The sequence below is a fragment of the Fusarium tjaetaba genome, assembly GCF_013396195.1.
Source record: "Fusarium tjaetaba strain NRRL 66243 chromosome Unknown NRRL66243_c0000220, whole genome shotgun sequence".
NCBI classification, from domain to species: domain Eukaryota; kingdom Fungi; phylum Ascomycota; class Sordariomycetes; order Hypocreales; family Nectriaceae; genus Fusarium; species Fusarium tjaetaba.
In genome coordinates this window covers 1-13042 of record NW_023501416.1, presented here as the reverse complement: position 1 = coordinate 13042, position 13042 = coordinate 1, and the positions used below count along the sequence as shown (strand labels likewise).

Sequence of the window (13042 nt, the reverse complement as noted above, 5' to 3'; positions counted from 1 at the left end):
ACAAATGTATGGCTGGGATATACTTCCAGGTGTAACCATAACCAAGGGCAACATTGGCCTAGATGGGGAAATGGGCAATGGTCAGCCAAAACTGAACTGCGTCAACTGCGAAGGTTGTCGTGACTTCGGCGAGGAGTCAAGCGATCTGTGCTGTGGTTGTGTTAATATGCAACAGAAGTGGGGGTTTTCAGACATTCCACCTTGTCCTGATTGCGATAGCCTCGGCGAGTTCCCAGATTGGCGGACCAATGTCAACAGGTACCTGGGCACCCTGAAGGTAAACCATGCTCGAGGTGAAGACGAAGAAAACCATGATACGGAGGCCCTGCCCATACCCGCGTACCCTGCACACAAGTTGCATCGTCGAAAGTTTGGATCGGCTACCATGTTTACCAAGGAAGTAAGTGTGTGTCCTGATACCACCAACGACAAGGAGGGACTTCGATCCCCTTACCAGTACCCAGCATTCCCTGGTGACCCCCTCAATCCCTGGGAGGGGATTCAGAAAGGGAAATGGGATTCCGTCTCTCGATATTGGGGAAATACCTCCCATTTCTGCCACTGGTGGGGAGTTAAAGGTTTATCTAATGCCGACAAAGTTTGGGCGAAGGATAAGGTTACAGGCGTCGTTGCACAGGTCCGAGCCGATTACCAGAGTAAGTTACCAATGCTGCTGATGGACTAGAGAATATTGGGCTAACACAGAGCAGCTGAGCACGTATTCGAGGGCCAGGTGATCGGAGACTTCTTTAATTACTGGCTTGATAAAGGTCGCGTTCGCAACCAGGAACCCATGCCTACAAACCCGCAGCCTAAAGTCCCCTGTAGTTGGACACGCGAATGGGTCAGGAACAAAAAGACCAACCCGAACTGGAAGATCAAAGTAGCCCAAAGACCCAAGATAAGACTCGCTTCTTTTGCAGAAGTATTACTTTCAGAGCTGGGTAGCGCATCGCATCTTGACAGATTGACTGTTTTCCTAGCCAGGCCCAATCGGAAGAAAGGAAATGTAAGTGAACAGTTTCCTTCTCTTTGCATCTTTTAACACCGGCTAATTTGGATATTTAGATGTTCACCGGAGTTCATCCCACTGATCCTGACAAATACGACGGCATGTCGTCCGATGAGCAACTCCAATCGGTCAAAGATATCGGTAGGCGTCCCCTCCCAGTCCCTCACCAAGCTTTGTCCGGCTTCTTAGAGAGCTGTGGTCAGCAATCCATGATTTGCTAATAGCTTATATCAGGACTGGTTTTCAATTATCTTAACAACCAAGAAGTATGGGATAAGTACTGCGCCGTCTACGAAGCCATCTATGACCATATGGGTGATTTCGACACCTGGTACGCGACCAACGGTGCTGGCGTCACGATCCCCAATCTTCAGAAAGAATGGAAAGACTACAACCGCATACTTCTAGACTCGATTGTTCGACGAATGAGAATACTGATGGAACATTTCTGGAATAACAAAGAGTAAGCATTGGCAATATTGTCTGGGTTCAGGCTGATATGCTGCTATTTGTTTGAGACACCTGGCTAATTCATTATTCTATAGATGCGGTCCTTATGGTTGTCTGCTTACCCCGTCATTCGCAAAAATATGGATTTCGAACTGGCTCGCCAATTACTGGCTGATTGATTTTCCACTTACCTGTAAGAATATGGATAAAACAACAGTTTCGAGTCTCCGTAGACCATTTTAAATAGTTCACGTGTTGTTAGAGTAGATACCCTTCTCAATTTTCAATATATATTTACTGCTATCTCCACTTGTACTTCAAGACCTGTCTTACATTGTCCTGATTGCATTTTTGCGGAAACACGATTTAAGATATTAACTTTACTATTTTCATACGACCTCAGCCAGGGACAATAGAGTATACTGAACTTTGTGCGAAGTGAGAGGCACTTGAGGCAAGAGAGCAGTAATGTAAAGCTGGCTGCGAGACGCTACACCCTGTGCGCGTTGCCTCATCTTATCTCGCATTGTTTGCATGCCGTCAAGAGAAGAGAAGGCGTTTGTACAGAGACTTCCGAGTAATTTCTCATGGATCTTCTGCTCCAGATATCTGTTCACTCCTGTAGCCCAATCGCTTTTTACTGTCTCCAAAATGCTCTGGAGAAGCGGCGCGACAGGCAACTGAATAGCGTGCCAGCTGACGGCATGATCTTAAGATACAATCATTTGTCCGAGGATTGCGATGAATGAAGATAATCTGGGATAGACTATTAGTCTTGGCTAAATGAGAACCTGCTGGAGCCATTTTCCCCTCATGTCTCGAAATGATTTGTGGCTGGGAACGTGGTGGTGGATTGGGTAGGCTCATTCGGTTCGATATCTCAACACTGCGACCGCAACGCATCACAACGTTGGCCCAGGGCTCACCCTTCAGCCCTCATCGCCATGCAAGAGTTTTCAAGTATTTTATTTCAGCCTAAGGCTTAACCTTATAGGCCGCCGTCATCCATAGTTATTGTTATCTCAATCAATATCGCTCCTACTGTCCAGCCAATTTACCTCGGTATCACCCGGGGGGATGACTTCCAGGAGCAGTATCCAGAATGGTTTGCGACAGCGATTGCAGGATTCACTTAATAGCAAATGAATCAGAACTGATTTCCGTGCATGTGAAAGCCGTATTGCTCAAGTCCGTCAGTAGACATCTGGCCTTTGGTCACGATAGCTTCAAATACCAAGCTTTCTTGCCCTATGCACTGAGATCTCTTCTGACACACTATAAAAAGGAGGTTTTCTGAAAATAATTCCCCTGAGACTATAGAAAAATTTCAATAGTCGGTAGATTCCTCTACCAAATCATGTAAGAAGGTGAAACTGACGGTAGTGATCACAGAGTCTACCTTCTTAAATCTCCTGTACAAATTGACGCAATAGTATACAGCCTATCTGGACTAGCATACTAAGAAACACTATAGCTATATGAGAGAAATGCTCTGCAGATTATCCTTCTTCTTTTCAGAGGCGGTTCATGAACTAACGAGGTCTTGCGCTGTTTCTCAGGCCTTCCATCATGAGTACTGAGGAAATATCCGACCAGTGAGAGACGACCGACAATTGTAACAAGAGACAGGACTTTTTTGACCAACAAAGCGCAGTACAGCGTTCGAGATAATCCAGTATTGTAGTCAAGGAGTTAAGCAAGTGCAGTTCCTTTATCATGTTAAGTAAAGGCGATCCCTGGGCACAGGACAAGGCGGGAGAAGGTACGCAACAACGAAAAGACCAATAACTTCAATCAGACCTACAATGATACATCATAAAACAGGCAATAGCTCCAAACATCAATTGAACATCGATGATAATCGCTTAGATGGTTTGAGACCTAGAAAAGTCGGCCAGACCTTCACATCCTTGATTAAGATGTATTGAATGGACACCCATCCCTAGCAGTATTGGAGACATCAGCTATAGCCATTATCGGCTTACAACTTTCCAAATTGGCAGTCCTCATATGCAAATCTAGAAGCAAAACTCTACCGAGACTGGTGTCCCGCTATAGGAATACGCTGACTTGAACTCTTTCATGCCTACGCCCTAGGGTAGGGCATCTCTTTGGCTGAAGATTCTTCCACGCGGTTCAAAAGTTCAGGCATGTGAAAGAAAACGATCAACCCATATATAATCGTGAGTAGGTATGCAGAAGACCCACGGTTTCGCCGGTGTGCGTCTTCGGGGTTGGCTATGTCCTGGATATTGCATTATTTACATTGCCAGACGGGGGACTTAGCTAGGCTTAGAGTTCGCGCCAGTAATGACCCATTTTCTTGTTACAAATCTCAAGACTGTTCTTCTTCTCCATTACACACGATCCTGCCGATCTGACTTCAAATATAATATCTTGCTGAATTATCGGCGCGGAGCATTTAGTGGCTGAACGCGTCTGATAAGGTTCGGCGGTTGTGATCTTAAGGCACGGAATTTTGGTTGAGCCGTTGACCGCGTTGACCGTTTGGAAGCGGTTATGGCGTCTCACAACAACGGTCAAGAATTCAAAGACCAAATCGGATTACCTTAGTAATTGCGTTGAATGGCCTATTTATTTCCAAGGCAAATTTCCATTTAGTATATATAAGTGGGACTTTCGCAACTGGTACCTCATGATTGCAATGAGCCATTCCATTGCTGCATGTCGTAAAAAAGTCAGTCAGTTTGATGTGCGGGCTCAAGGAACTTTCTCGCAGGGTACTGACCACAATGGGAGCAGCTAAATTACAGAGCATCTTTAGTGAGTATCCTGTCGCGGGAGCAATTGATAGGGGCTTCCAGTGCGCTTGGTGGGGCTGGGATCCCCTGTAGATGAACGACGAGCAATCGCGCGGGAGCAAGCTGGAGCCTTCCGCGTCAACGCGTCTTGTCTCTGGCCTCGTCTCGTTCATTAACCCCATCCTTCGTCAACGCCAAATTCTCCCGCGATCATCTCATCAGCAAACTACGCATTCCCATCAATCAGCCCTCGCTTTCATCAAATTCTGGCTCATTTGCCCCTCGTTCATGCACGGCACTCTTGGAAATCCACGACGCGACGTAGGTGACCCCTCCTTCAACACCAAGTTTTCCCTCTTTCATCACCAACAACACGACTCGAACAATCTGTTTTCCCTTCCATCAAATTTCATCTCGTTTACCCGCGTCACTCACGGGAATTCCCCCTCTCGAACTCCCAAGCCTCGTTCTCCGCACAGTCTGGATGACGGTACCGAGTTCCCTCCTCCAGCGTCACAACATTGCCCCATCACCCCCCTCCGCTGTAGCCACTGAAGCGACTGTGAGATATGGCCGCGACGCTAACTGGGAAAGAAAACAAGGACGCAGGTCAGCTTGTCGAATTGATTGAACCATGCCTTGCCCAGGCGCCGAAACTGCGGACGTCCCGCCCAACGATTGACGGACGCTACAACAGCCGCATCCAAACCTTGGAAAAGAGAAACTCGACATGCCCTGTCCTCCACAACCACGAGGCCTCGACCAGCATTGACGCCAGCCTCGGCAGATGCCCCGACTCAAACGGCCGGAGCGCCTCGACTTCTGTACGTCGCGCTCGAGAAGTATTGCCGCTCGCTCGAGCCTCAAGACCCGAACAGAGCTTTGATCTTACCTTGGTCCCCGAGTCCCAACATCCGTAGGCAAGTGAAACTCTTAGAGAATGAGGACGGTCCGCCAACGAGCCTCTCAAACACACATCACGTCCGATCAGCACTCCCATGGTCGAAGCCTGCAGGCAATCCGCTTCCCCCCTCTACATCCCCCCCGGCTTCCCACGCCTGATGCAAGGGCGATGCCTTTGATCAGTTCCATGATCACCGTACGGTTCGGGCGATGCCCCGGCAACTACAGCCCACGTCTAGATACCGAGGAGGATCTATAAAGGTGCCCGAAACTGCTCGAACTACAATGCAAGGAACGAATCGGTCGCAGGTCTCGAGATCTCGCAGCAAGAAGAGACGACACAACAACCCCGGGCTCTATCATATCGCTGATATTCCAGATGTAAGACAAGTCTTTGGATCAGGGTACACATCTCCAGTCCACTGACTGTGTCTCAATAGCTACTCGCCGACGACATTCGAGGCGCCCAGTCTATCCCAGGCACAGCCCGCAAACACCACCTAACCCTTCAACCTTCAATCCGCCGCCACCGACTTGCGGGCATTGCCTGGATGGACTGCTTGGGGTGTATCCATCGTCTCGACTCATCCTTCAACTCTAAGGCATCACAACAGCTAACAACACCAAGACGATGAATGCACCCCAAGCCTTCCATTCGAGAAGCCATCGATAGATCCCAGCAAGCTACGAGTCCTACCTCCAACCTGTCGGCTCCCAGCCGACGACAGAGCGACAGCGGGAGATCACAGGCTATCCGAGTGGATTCCCCGAGCAGGTCTTAATTGAACCCCAACACCACATTCAACGGAAAACACGTTACTCTAGCTCCAAAATCGCCCTCGCCATATTCACCTAGCCTCCACAGGCGCCATGCAGGAAATGGGCAAGGAAGCTAGTGATTCTCAGCTTCTAGTCACACCAACGCTCAACAGTATCACCGGTAATAGACGAGCTGGAACTCAGTCCTCTTACGGGTGGGGGCAGTGGAGGGTTGGAGGGATACTACAGTGGAGGACGCAAAGGCCGGGACGGAGGAGATAGAGTGAGAAAGTGACATTTTGCGCCACGCGGATACGCGGCGTGTGATGGTGTACGCCGTGGATAAGGACATGGATGCAGTGTAGATGGAGAAGTTGGTGCCCGTAACGAGATGAACGTGATATCGCGTGGTGATAGTGCATAAGAAGTCCATCTGCCGCCGCGATCGCACAAGGAGACCAAGACAGGACAAGACGGGAGGATTTTGTCGTTGGATGTCGCTGCGTCTGAGATCCGTCGGCACTTTCAGGCTTGATTGACCCTCGCGATACGGTCTTTGGTGGTATTATACCCACGGATAGTGAGAACATTTATACTTTAAAAGATAACATCATGATAAATTAATTAACAAGTATCCTGAGCCTGGCTTAAGTTACTTGTGTCCTTCGGTCCCTTAGCATTCATGCCATGCACTGATTGTGTGGAGGGCACTTCCACCATCGCAGGCTTTAAGAACCAAGTTCTGTCTGCTGGAATAAGCTCTGAGCTATAAGTCTTAACTGCAAATAACAAATACTATCTAATATAAACCCCCAAGCCGTTCTAACTACTGCTGGCTAATACTTAATATATACAGTCTAATAAATAAAAGAATACATTGCCTTTAGCTCAGTCTTAATTTGCAGTCTTTGTTGCTCTAGTTCTTAACTTCATCATCAAAAAGACAAGCGCAAAAGAGCTGATACAGAACAACGCCGTGATTCCAACCTATAAATAACATTGTCAGCAACGAAAATCACAAAAGAACATATGAAAAAGACACCTACATCTCCCCATCCGTAGTAGCTTGCATTAATGTTCATGCTCTTCATGTAGTCGGCCCCGGTGCTATAGGCACAGTAATCACACGAGCTTGTGCTGCCTGCATCGACCACATACCCGGCATTGCCGGACAAGAAATCAGCCATTTAGTCGCCACAGGTGGTGTTGTCCGGCAGCGGGATGGAAGTCAGCTCCTCAGGCTTGCACTGGACTTTGACGTCCCAGACAACAGGCTCCAAGAGACCACCGATCAGGTACGTGAATGGATCCAGCCAGTAGAGCCAGTAGCGCCAAAAAGTCGGTATCAATGAGTATGGGACAACGACGCCGCAGAAGCTTATGAGGCCAGCACCAATGATGAGTGGGTTGGCGAGTGCGGCGAAGTATTCATTTGGAGAGTAAGCAGCGATAGCCTGCAAGCGCTCAAGTTAGTGGATTTGTTTTGTTGACAGCTTGACATTTTGGGGACTTACTTGACCAATCGAGGTATAAAGGAACTCGTATACTGCCAAGTCAATTAATTTAGTCGGAGCATCAAGATGACGGTGGATGGCACTTACATATCATCTGGAAATAAACCTGGCCAGATGCGCTTGCTTTGACTGGGAACCCGGCAGTGAAGTACCAGCAGGCAAAGTAAACCGTGGCACAGGTGATCAAGATAGGAATCTCAGACATGAGCTGTGCCGAGACAAAGGCGAGCCAGTGGTATGTCTTGGACTTCTTCTCAAGGGTCTCGAACAGGTCCCTATTGCGGATGAAAAAGGGCTGGAGCTGGTTGATGCACCCAGGAGCGACAAAGACGAAGTTGAAGATCGCCATGAGTCGGAGCTGTAAGTCGAAGGAACCGTTGCTGATCTGCCAGAACGTAAAGCCGCCAACCAGAGCGTTAGTGACATGTAGACTCATCTTGTTCCAAACATAATCTGGATTCCGCCAGAGAGCCACCAATTGACGTTGGGTGACCAAGCGGATCTGGTAGAGGACAGGGTTGGGAAAATCATTCACGTCTTCTTCTTCTTGGTCAGTGGCAGTGTGATCGGCGTCCCCTGCTGAAGCCGAGGCATTGAGGGCTCTCAGCTCGGCCATGGTCTGGCTGAACTCCTCCGAATCGAGCCATTTCTGCGGCCAGTCAATACCCGTTCCATATCGCCCCTGGACGACGTCGACAATGTGCTCTGCTGGGTTCATGCCTGGCTCACAGGGAGCGCCGTGGCGAGCGAAATAGTCTAGCAGGATAGCCGAGTTCTCACCGGTGGGACCGAAGTAAGTGGTTTTCCCTCCCTTTGCCAGCAGCAGAAGGACGTCAAAGTTGTCAAACAGAGTTGCAGAGGGCTGGTGGATTGTGCAGATAACGGTCTGGCCCGAGGCCGCCAGCTTCCGCATGAATCGACAGATCTGGTAAGCGGACTGGCCATCGAGGCCAGACGTAGTTTCGTTCAGGAACAGCAGGGAGGGCTTCGCGACGAGCTCGACAGCCAGAGTCAGCCTCTTGCGTTGTTCGATAGACAATCCCTCACCAGGGATTCCAATAACAGCGTGTTGCAAAACGGTAAGCTCTAACACATTCATGATACGCCGGACATGCTCCTGCTTCTCAAAGTCCGGGACGCTTTTGGGCTGTCGGAGACGGGCTGAGAACAGCAGGGCTTCCAAAACCGTGGCGGTTGGTTCGTGAACGTCGTTCTGCTCACAGCATCCCGTAGTTCGCTGAAGGATGATGCCCTGTGGCTTGCCGTTGACCATGATGCTGCCCTCTACGCGGCCGCTGTCTTTTCTCTGCGCAAGGACATCCATGAGTGTGGTTTTCCCAGCGCCGGAACTTCCCGTCAGTGCCACCAACTGGCCCGGCTTGACATAGCCAGAGATATTCTGCAACAGCTGCTTCTCTTGACCTTCATGGTGCACAAAATAACTGATGTCCTTGAAGGTGAAGACTGTGGAGCTGGCAGAGATGGTGTCTACCTCGTCGGGATTGTTCTTGTTCTGGGCTTTCTCGACGTCGTCGGCCTCCTTGAGCTGTGCTTTGTATTGCCGACGGCTGTATAGGATCTTGGAGCTGGAACCACTGTAAAGGTTAACTTCAAAAGCGATAGCAGCCAAGATGGCAAAGAAGATCCAGAAAGTAATAAGGATGCCTACATTCCTCCATATGTGGCCCGATGTGGCTCCATACCTGAACTCAATGTACTCCTCTCCGATGATCATCGAGTCTCCTTGCGGGGATCCCTGAACAGTGCAGCTGCGATGCGTATTTCCTTCGTAAGTAGGACCGTACGGGACTAGCTGAGGCGCGACGCAGTCCATGGTACGACTACCTATCTCACTGGCGAGCACTGCCTCGAACGCGTACGAGGCTGGGTTGATCCAGGCGATCCAGCGGAACCATGGATGCATACTTGTAGTTGGGATTAGATAACCTACAATGCTGTGTGAGTATAACTGCGACCACGGATAATAAACATTGGCCAGAACTTACCAGCATAGACCATTGTCAACATGGTCACGAAACCGCTCAGCTGCGAGGCTAAGCCAAAATGCCTGCACCAGGCGCCGATGATTCTATACAAGGAAGTGAAGCAGAGTGTGTTGAGGAAGTACACAAATCATAGTGTAAAGAAATTACCAGCGGAACCTCTCTGGAATCCGACCATAAAGTACCAGCTCAAAAAGGCTATACATGAAGCACACGACAGGTATATCCGTGAGGATGCAGGCCACGGCGTAGGCGGCCGGACGGTTGAAAGCCATTCGCTTGTGCCTGGTCAGGATAGGCCGTCCCATGAACGAGGCGACTGTCTCAGACATCATGTTCATAGCCCACAGCATGATCGGAAAGAAGAGAGCACCAGGCCGCGTGAAGATGGACTGGCTGGTGCTTGGTAGGTTGTAGTTCACACTACCTACTACAAGGGCCATTGCGATGGAAGAGGCGAGCTGCAGAGCATTGGACCAACGATCGCCCCAAAGGATCTCAAACTGTCTGTCTTGAAGTTAGTCCTGGAACTTGAGTTGATGAATTAAACTAGACACACCTCTTCGTCAACGCCATTACCTGCTTGTAGAAGGAAGCGTGATATAGACTCCCAACCCGTGACAAGAAACCGAATGTGCGGTTCTTCTCCAGTTCTCGGATGGCCTTCAAGTCGTCGACCTCGCGAGCCAGTACATCCTCACGGGTCGATGCCATCCGCCCCATCATGTCCTTGAAATGCCGGCTCGATCTGTAACGAGCCTCAAGCTCCTCTGCTGTGTTTGGTACCGGGTCCTCGCGGCCCGGAGCAATCGTCCGTTCAGTGGGCACAGCGACTGCGGTGAGGAAGTCGGCGACGTTGGCCCCGGGAGCGTACACGAATCCCATATCCTCAAAGTATTTGCGCGCATCAGTGGCAGGACCGTAGTAAATCTCCCGGCCCTCAGAGAGCACCAGTACTTTGTCGAAAAGATCGACGATACCATTGCCTGCCTGATATAATATTGCAATAATGGTCTTGTGCTCTTCGTCCGCTGATCGCCGCAGGACGAGCACAAAGTCCAGGGCGCCACTGGCGTCCAGACCTCTTCTAGAGTTGTCCCAACACTGCACCGGCGCCTTGTGGTGAGTTTGTTAGTTGCAAACGTACGTTTTAGGAGTGAAAAATGGCTGGACAAGCTTCTTGCTTACCTGCGTAGCCATGACCTCGGCCACTGACACTCTCTTTCGCTCACCACCCGAAACACCCCTGATGAATTCATTGCCAACCATGGTGTCCTTGGTATGGCTGATGGCGAGGGACGAGAGGATCGCGTCGGTTGTTTGTGAGGCATACGCACTCTTGTCCTGTAGGTGTTCCGGCCGCGTTCCAGGAAGCTTGGTGGCTGTGGCGAAGCCTATAGTCTGTCTGACTGTGAGAGTTGGAAAGTGTTCGTCCTCTAAGTTATTATACGTCAGCAAAATGGCCTACTGAACTCTGCTTCACTTATTTCTTCAAACCTTCAGTGTTCATGACAATGTGTTGCCGGAACTCCTTTGCTTAGTGCGGACCCACGTTGCCGCATCGAACCTGACCTCTAACCACAGGGAACTCATGGACGTGATTGGCGATAACCTTGAGTAGCGACGTGCAGCCGGAGCCAGGCCTTCCAAGGATAAGGAGCTAAAGACAAGAGGTCGTCAGAGAAAAAAGCCTTGCAAGTATACATATGAGATTGGTGGCAGCTTACCATCTCGCCTGGACGAACTTGACCCGAGATTCCCTGAAGAATAGACTACATCGTGTGTCAATATCTTTGCCCAGTCTAGAGGGGCCTGTCAAGACACCTACCCGCTTGGAGGTATGCTCCTTGAAGGATTTCCAGTCGGTGATGACGGAGGTGCATGTCGAGGCGAAGTCCTCACCCAGGCCGTGAACATCTACGCCGACATCTTGAAAGGACACGGTGAGTCGCTTCTGTGCTTCTTGTTGGTTATCCTGAAGGCCGTAAACAGTCCTTTCGCTGTCAGATGCATCCATAATTAATAAAGATCAGTTAAATATAGGATGAATCCTAAAGCAAAGCGAAAATAAGAAAACAAAACCTCAGACACACCATCTCTTTATAAACTCTTATGGAATAAGTAATAATACCTAGGTATCAGCATCTCTTTGCAGTGACATTCCACGAGGGGTCCGAACGGCCCGTGTGAATCCACTAGAGCGGGTTTACGGATATACTGAAAGTTATGAGCCACAAACTCAGACACCGAGTGGTTACTACTGCATATACTAGCTAAAAAGGATAAGAATCAATATGTCAGGCGGAAATACAGACGGAACTACAGGCGGCATTACAGAGACGTAAAGGGGGAGATTTTTTAAAAACTTAGACGCGCGAGTTATCTAGGAAGTGACGTAAAGTGTGCTAGCCCGAATATACTTTGATGTTGCTGTAATATCTGGTTTCGGTAATTTGACTGAATCTGTAACTGTGACATAAGGTTGTGGGCAGCTTCTTAAAGGTATAATTAATATATACTTTAATATCCTTAATTGTCTTTTTTTTCCCTCAGACTTAGTAGATAGAGACTAAAGTATAATATTAACTTATTTCTGTTTTCATTCTGGTTAAGAGGATTTATATTTTAAAAGACTTTTTTATAATTTAATAACTATTAAAAGCTATAGTTAATATTAAATTATAAAGAAAGCAGCTAACTTGTTACTAATATAATTATTTATTTATATCAGTAATCTAATCACTCCCTTCTAGCCATAGGCGTAGCGCCGCCCTCTGGTGTTGTGATGCCAACAGGGAAGAAATTGAGCAAATCGGTTGTAAAGACATCAAGGTTAAAATTAGAGAAGAAATCAAGCGGCTGTTCCACTCCCTCGTGCTCAATAGCCCCAGAGTCCGTCATGGGAAACCCGTGAAGCTTCAGAGCTGGGTCGCTGCCAGGCTGGTGAAGGGATGAAGAACGGTCGCTAAATAGTATCATGTCGTCTTTGCCCATCGGATGTCAGCGCGTGTCGACGCGGTGGAGTGGACGTCCCTCGGGCTGAGTGCTCGGGCTGCAAGAAGATGCTGGCGTTGCGAGGGCATCCTGCTCTAGATAAGGGAAATGGTAGGTGTTGTGCTGCTGCCCGATGGACATCTCGACTGCCTTCAACATCTCCTCGATTGAACTCGCTGCTGTCGTCATGGGCTCGTCGTGAACCATAGCATTCAGGCATCGAAGAGATGTTTGGATATACTCCAGGCTGAATGTATACTTCGAGGGGTGAGACAACGTATCGTAGAGAAGGACAGCACAGCATACGTCGAAGAAGAAGCCATGGATTCGCACCTTCTAAGCCCCAACATCCACCAGCACATTAGGAAACCAGGCCGGGGAAAGCCCCAAAGAAATGCTTCAACGTACCTTGCTCACTATATCTGGTTTCTGGAACATGCTGTTAGTGAAAGCGATGGAGTCCTGTCCGAGTCGATAGCATACCTACTGCGGTAAAGTTCGGGTTTTAAAAGAGGCTTTAGCCCCTAGTGTGACGGTTAGGGTTTCTAAACAAGTAAACTAGTCCGTACTAGGTTTATGTTTATAGAATATATAGGGTGTTATACTAAGTACATTAGGTTATTATATCTCTTAATAGTTAATAGT

General features: G+C 48.9%; 3 protein-coding genes across 3 annotated transcripts; 1 reads left to right on the top strand and 2 right to left on the bottom strand.

Annotated features, from left to right (window-relative positions):
• Positions 1 to 4: 4 nt before the first annotated feature.
• On the top strand, positions 5 to 1479 carry FTJAE_9675 (glycosyl hydrolase family 18; the record flags this gene model as incomplete). The annotated part of the gene is made up of 4 exons (XM_037356619.1): positions 5 to 656; positions 711 to 1009; positions 1069 to 1153; positions 1247 to 1479. 4 exons carry the CDS (start codon positions 5 to 7, stop codon positions 1477 to 1479), a joined length of 1269 nt encoding a protein of 422 aa, XP_037203256.1.
• Positions 1480 to 7073: 5594 nt separating this feature from the next.
• FTJAE_9674 (multidrug resistance CDR1) lies at positions 7074 to 11420 on the bottom strand (the record flags this gene model as incomplete). The annotated part of the gene is made up of 10 exons (XM_037356618.1): positions 7074 to 7340; positions 7401 to 7432; positions 7488 to 9347; positions 9407 to 9446; positions 9589 to 9910; positions 9963 to 10519; positions 10592 to 10804; positions 10956 to 11063; positions 11131 to 11175; positions 11232 to 11420. 10 exons carry the CDS (start codon positions 11418 to 11420, stop codon positions 7074 to 7076), a joined length of 3633 nt encoding a protein of 1210 aa, XP_037203255.1.
• A 722-nt stretch (positions 11421 to 12142) lies between these two features.
• FTJAE_9673 (c6 zinc finger domain protein) lies at positions 12143 to 12397 on the bottom strand (the record flags this gene model as incomplete). The annotated part of the gene is made up of 1 exon (XM_037356617.1): positions 12143 to 12397. The coding sequence occupies one exon, from the start codon at positions 12395 to 12397 to the stop codon at positions 12143 to 12145; it is 255 nt and encodes an 84-aa protein (XP_037203254.1).
• Between the last annotated feature and the right edge of the window lie 645 nt (positions 12398 to 13042).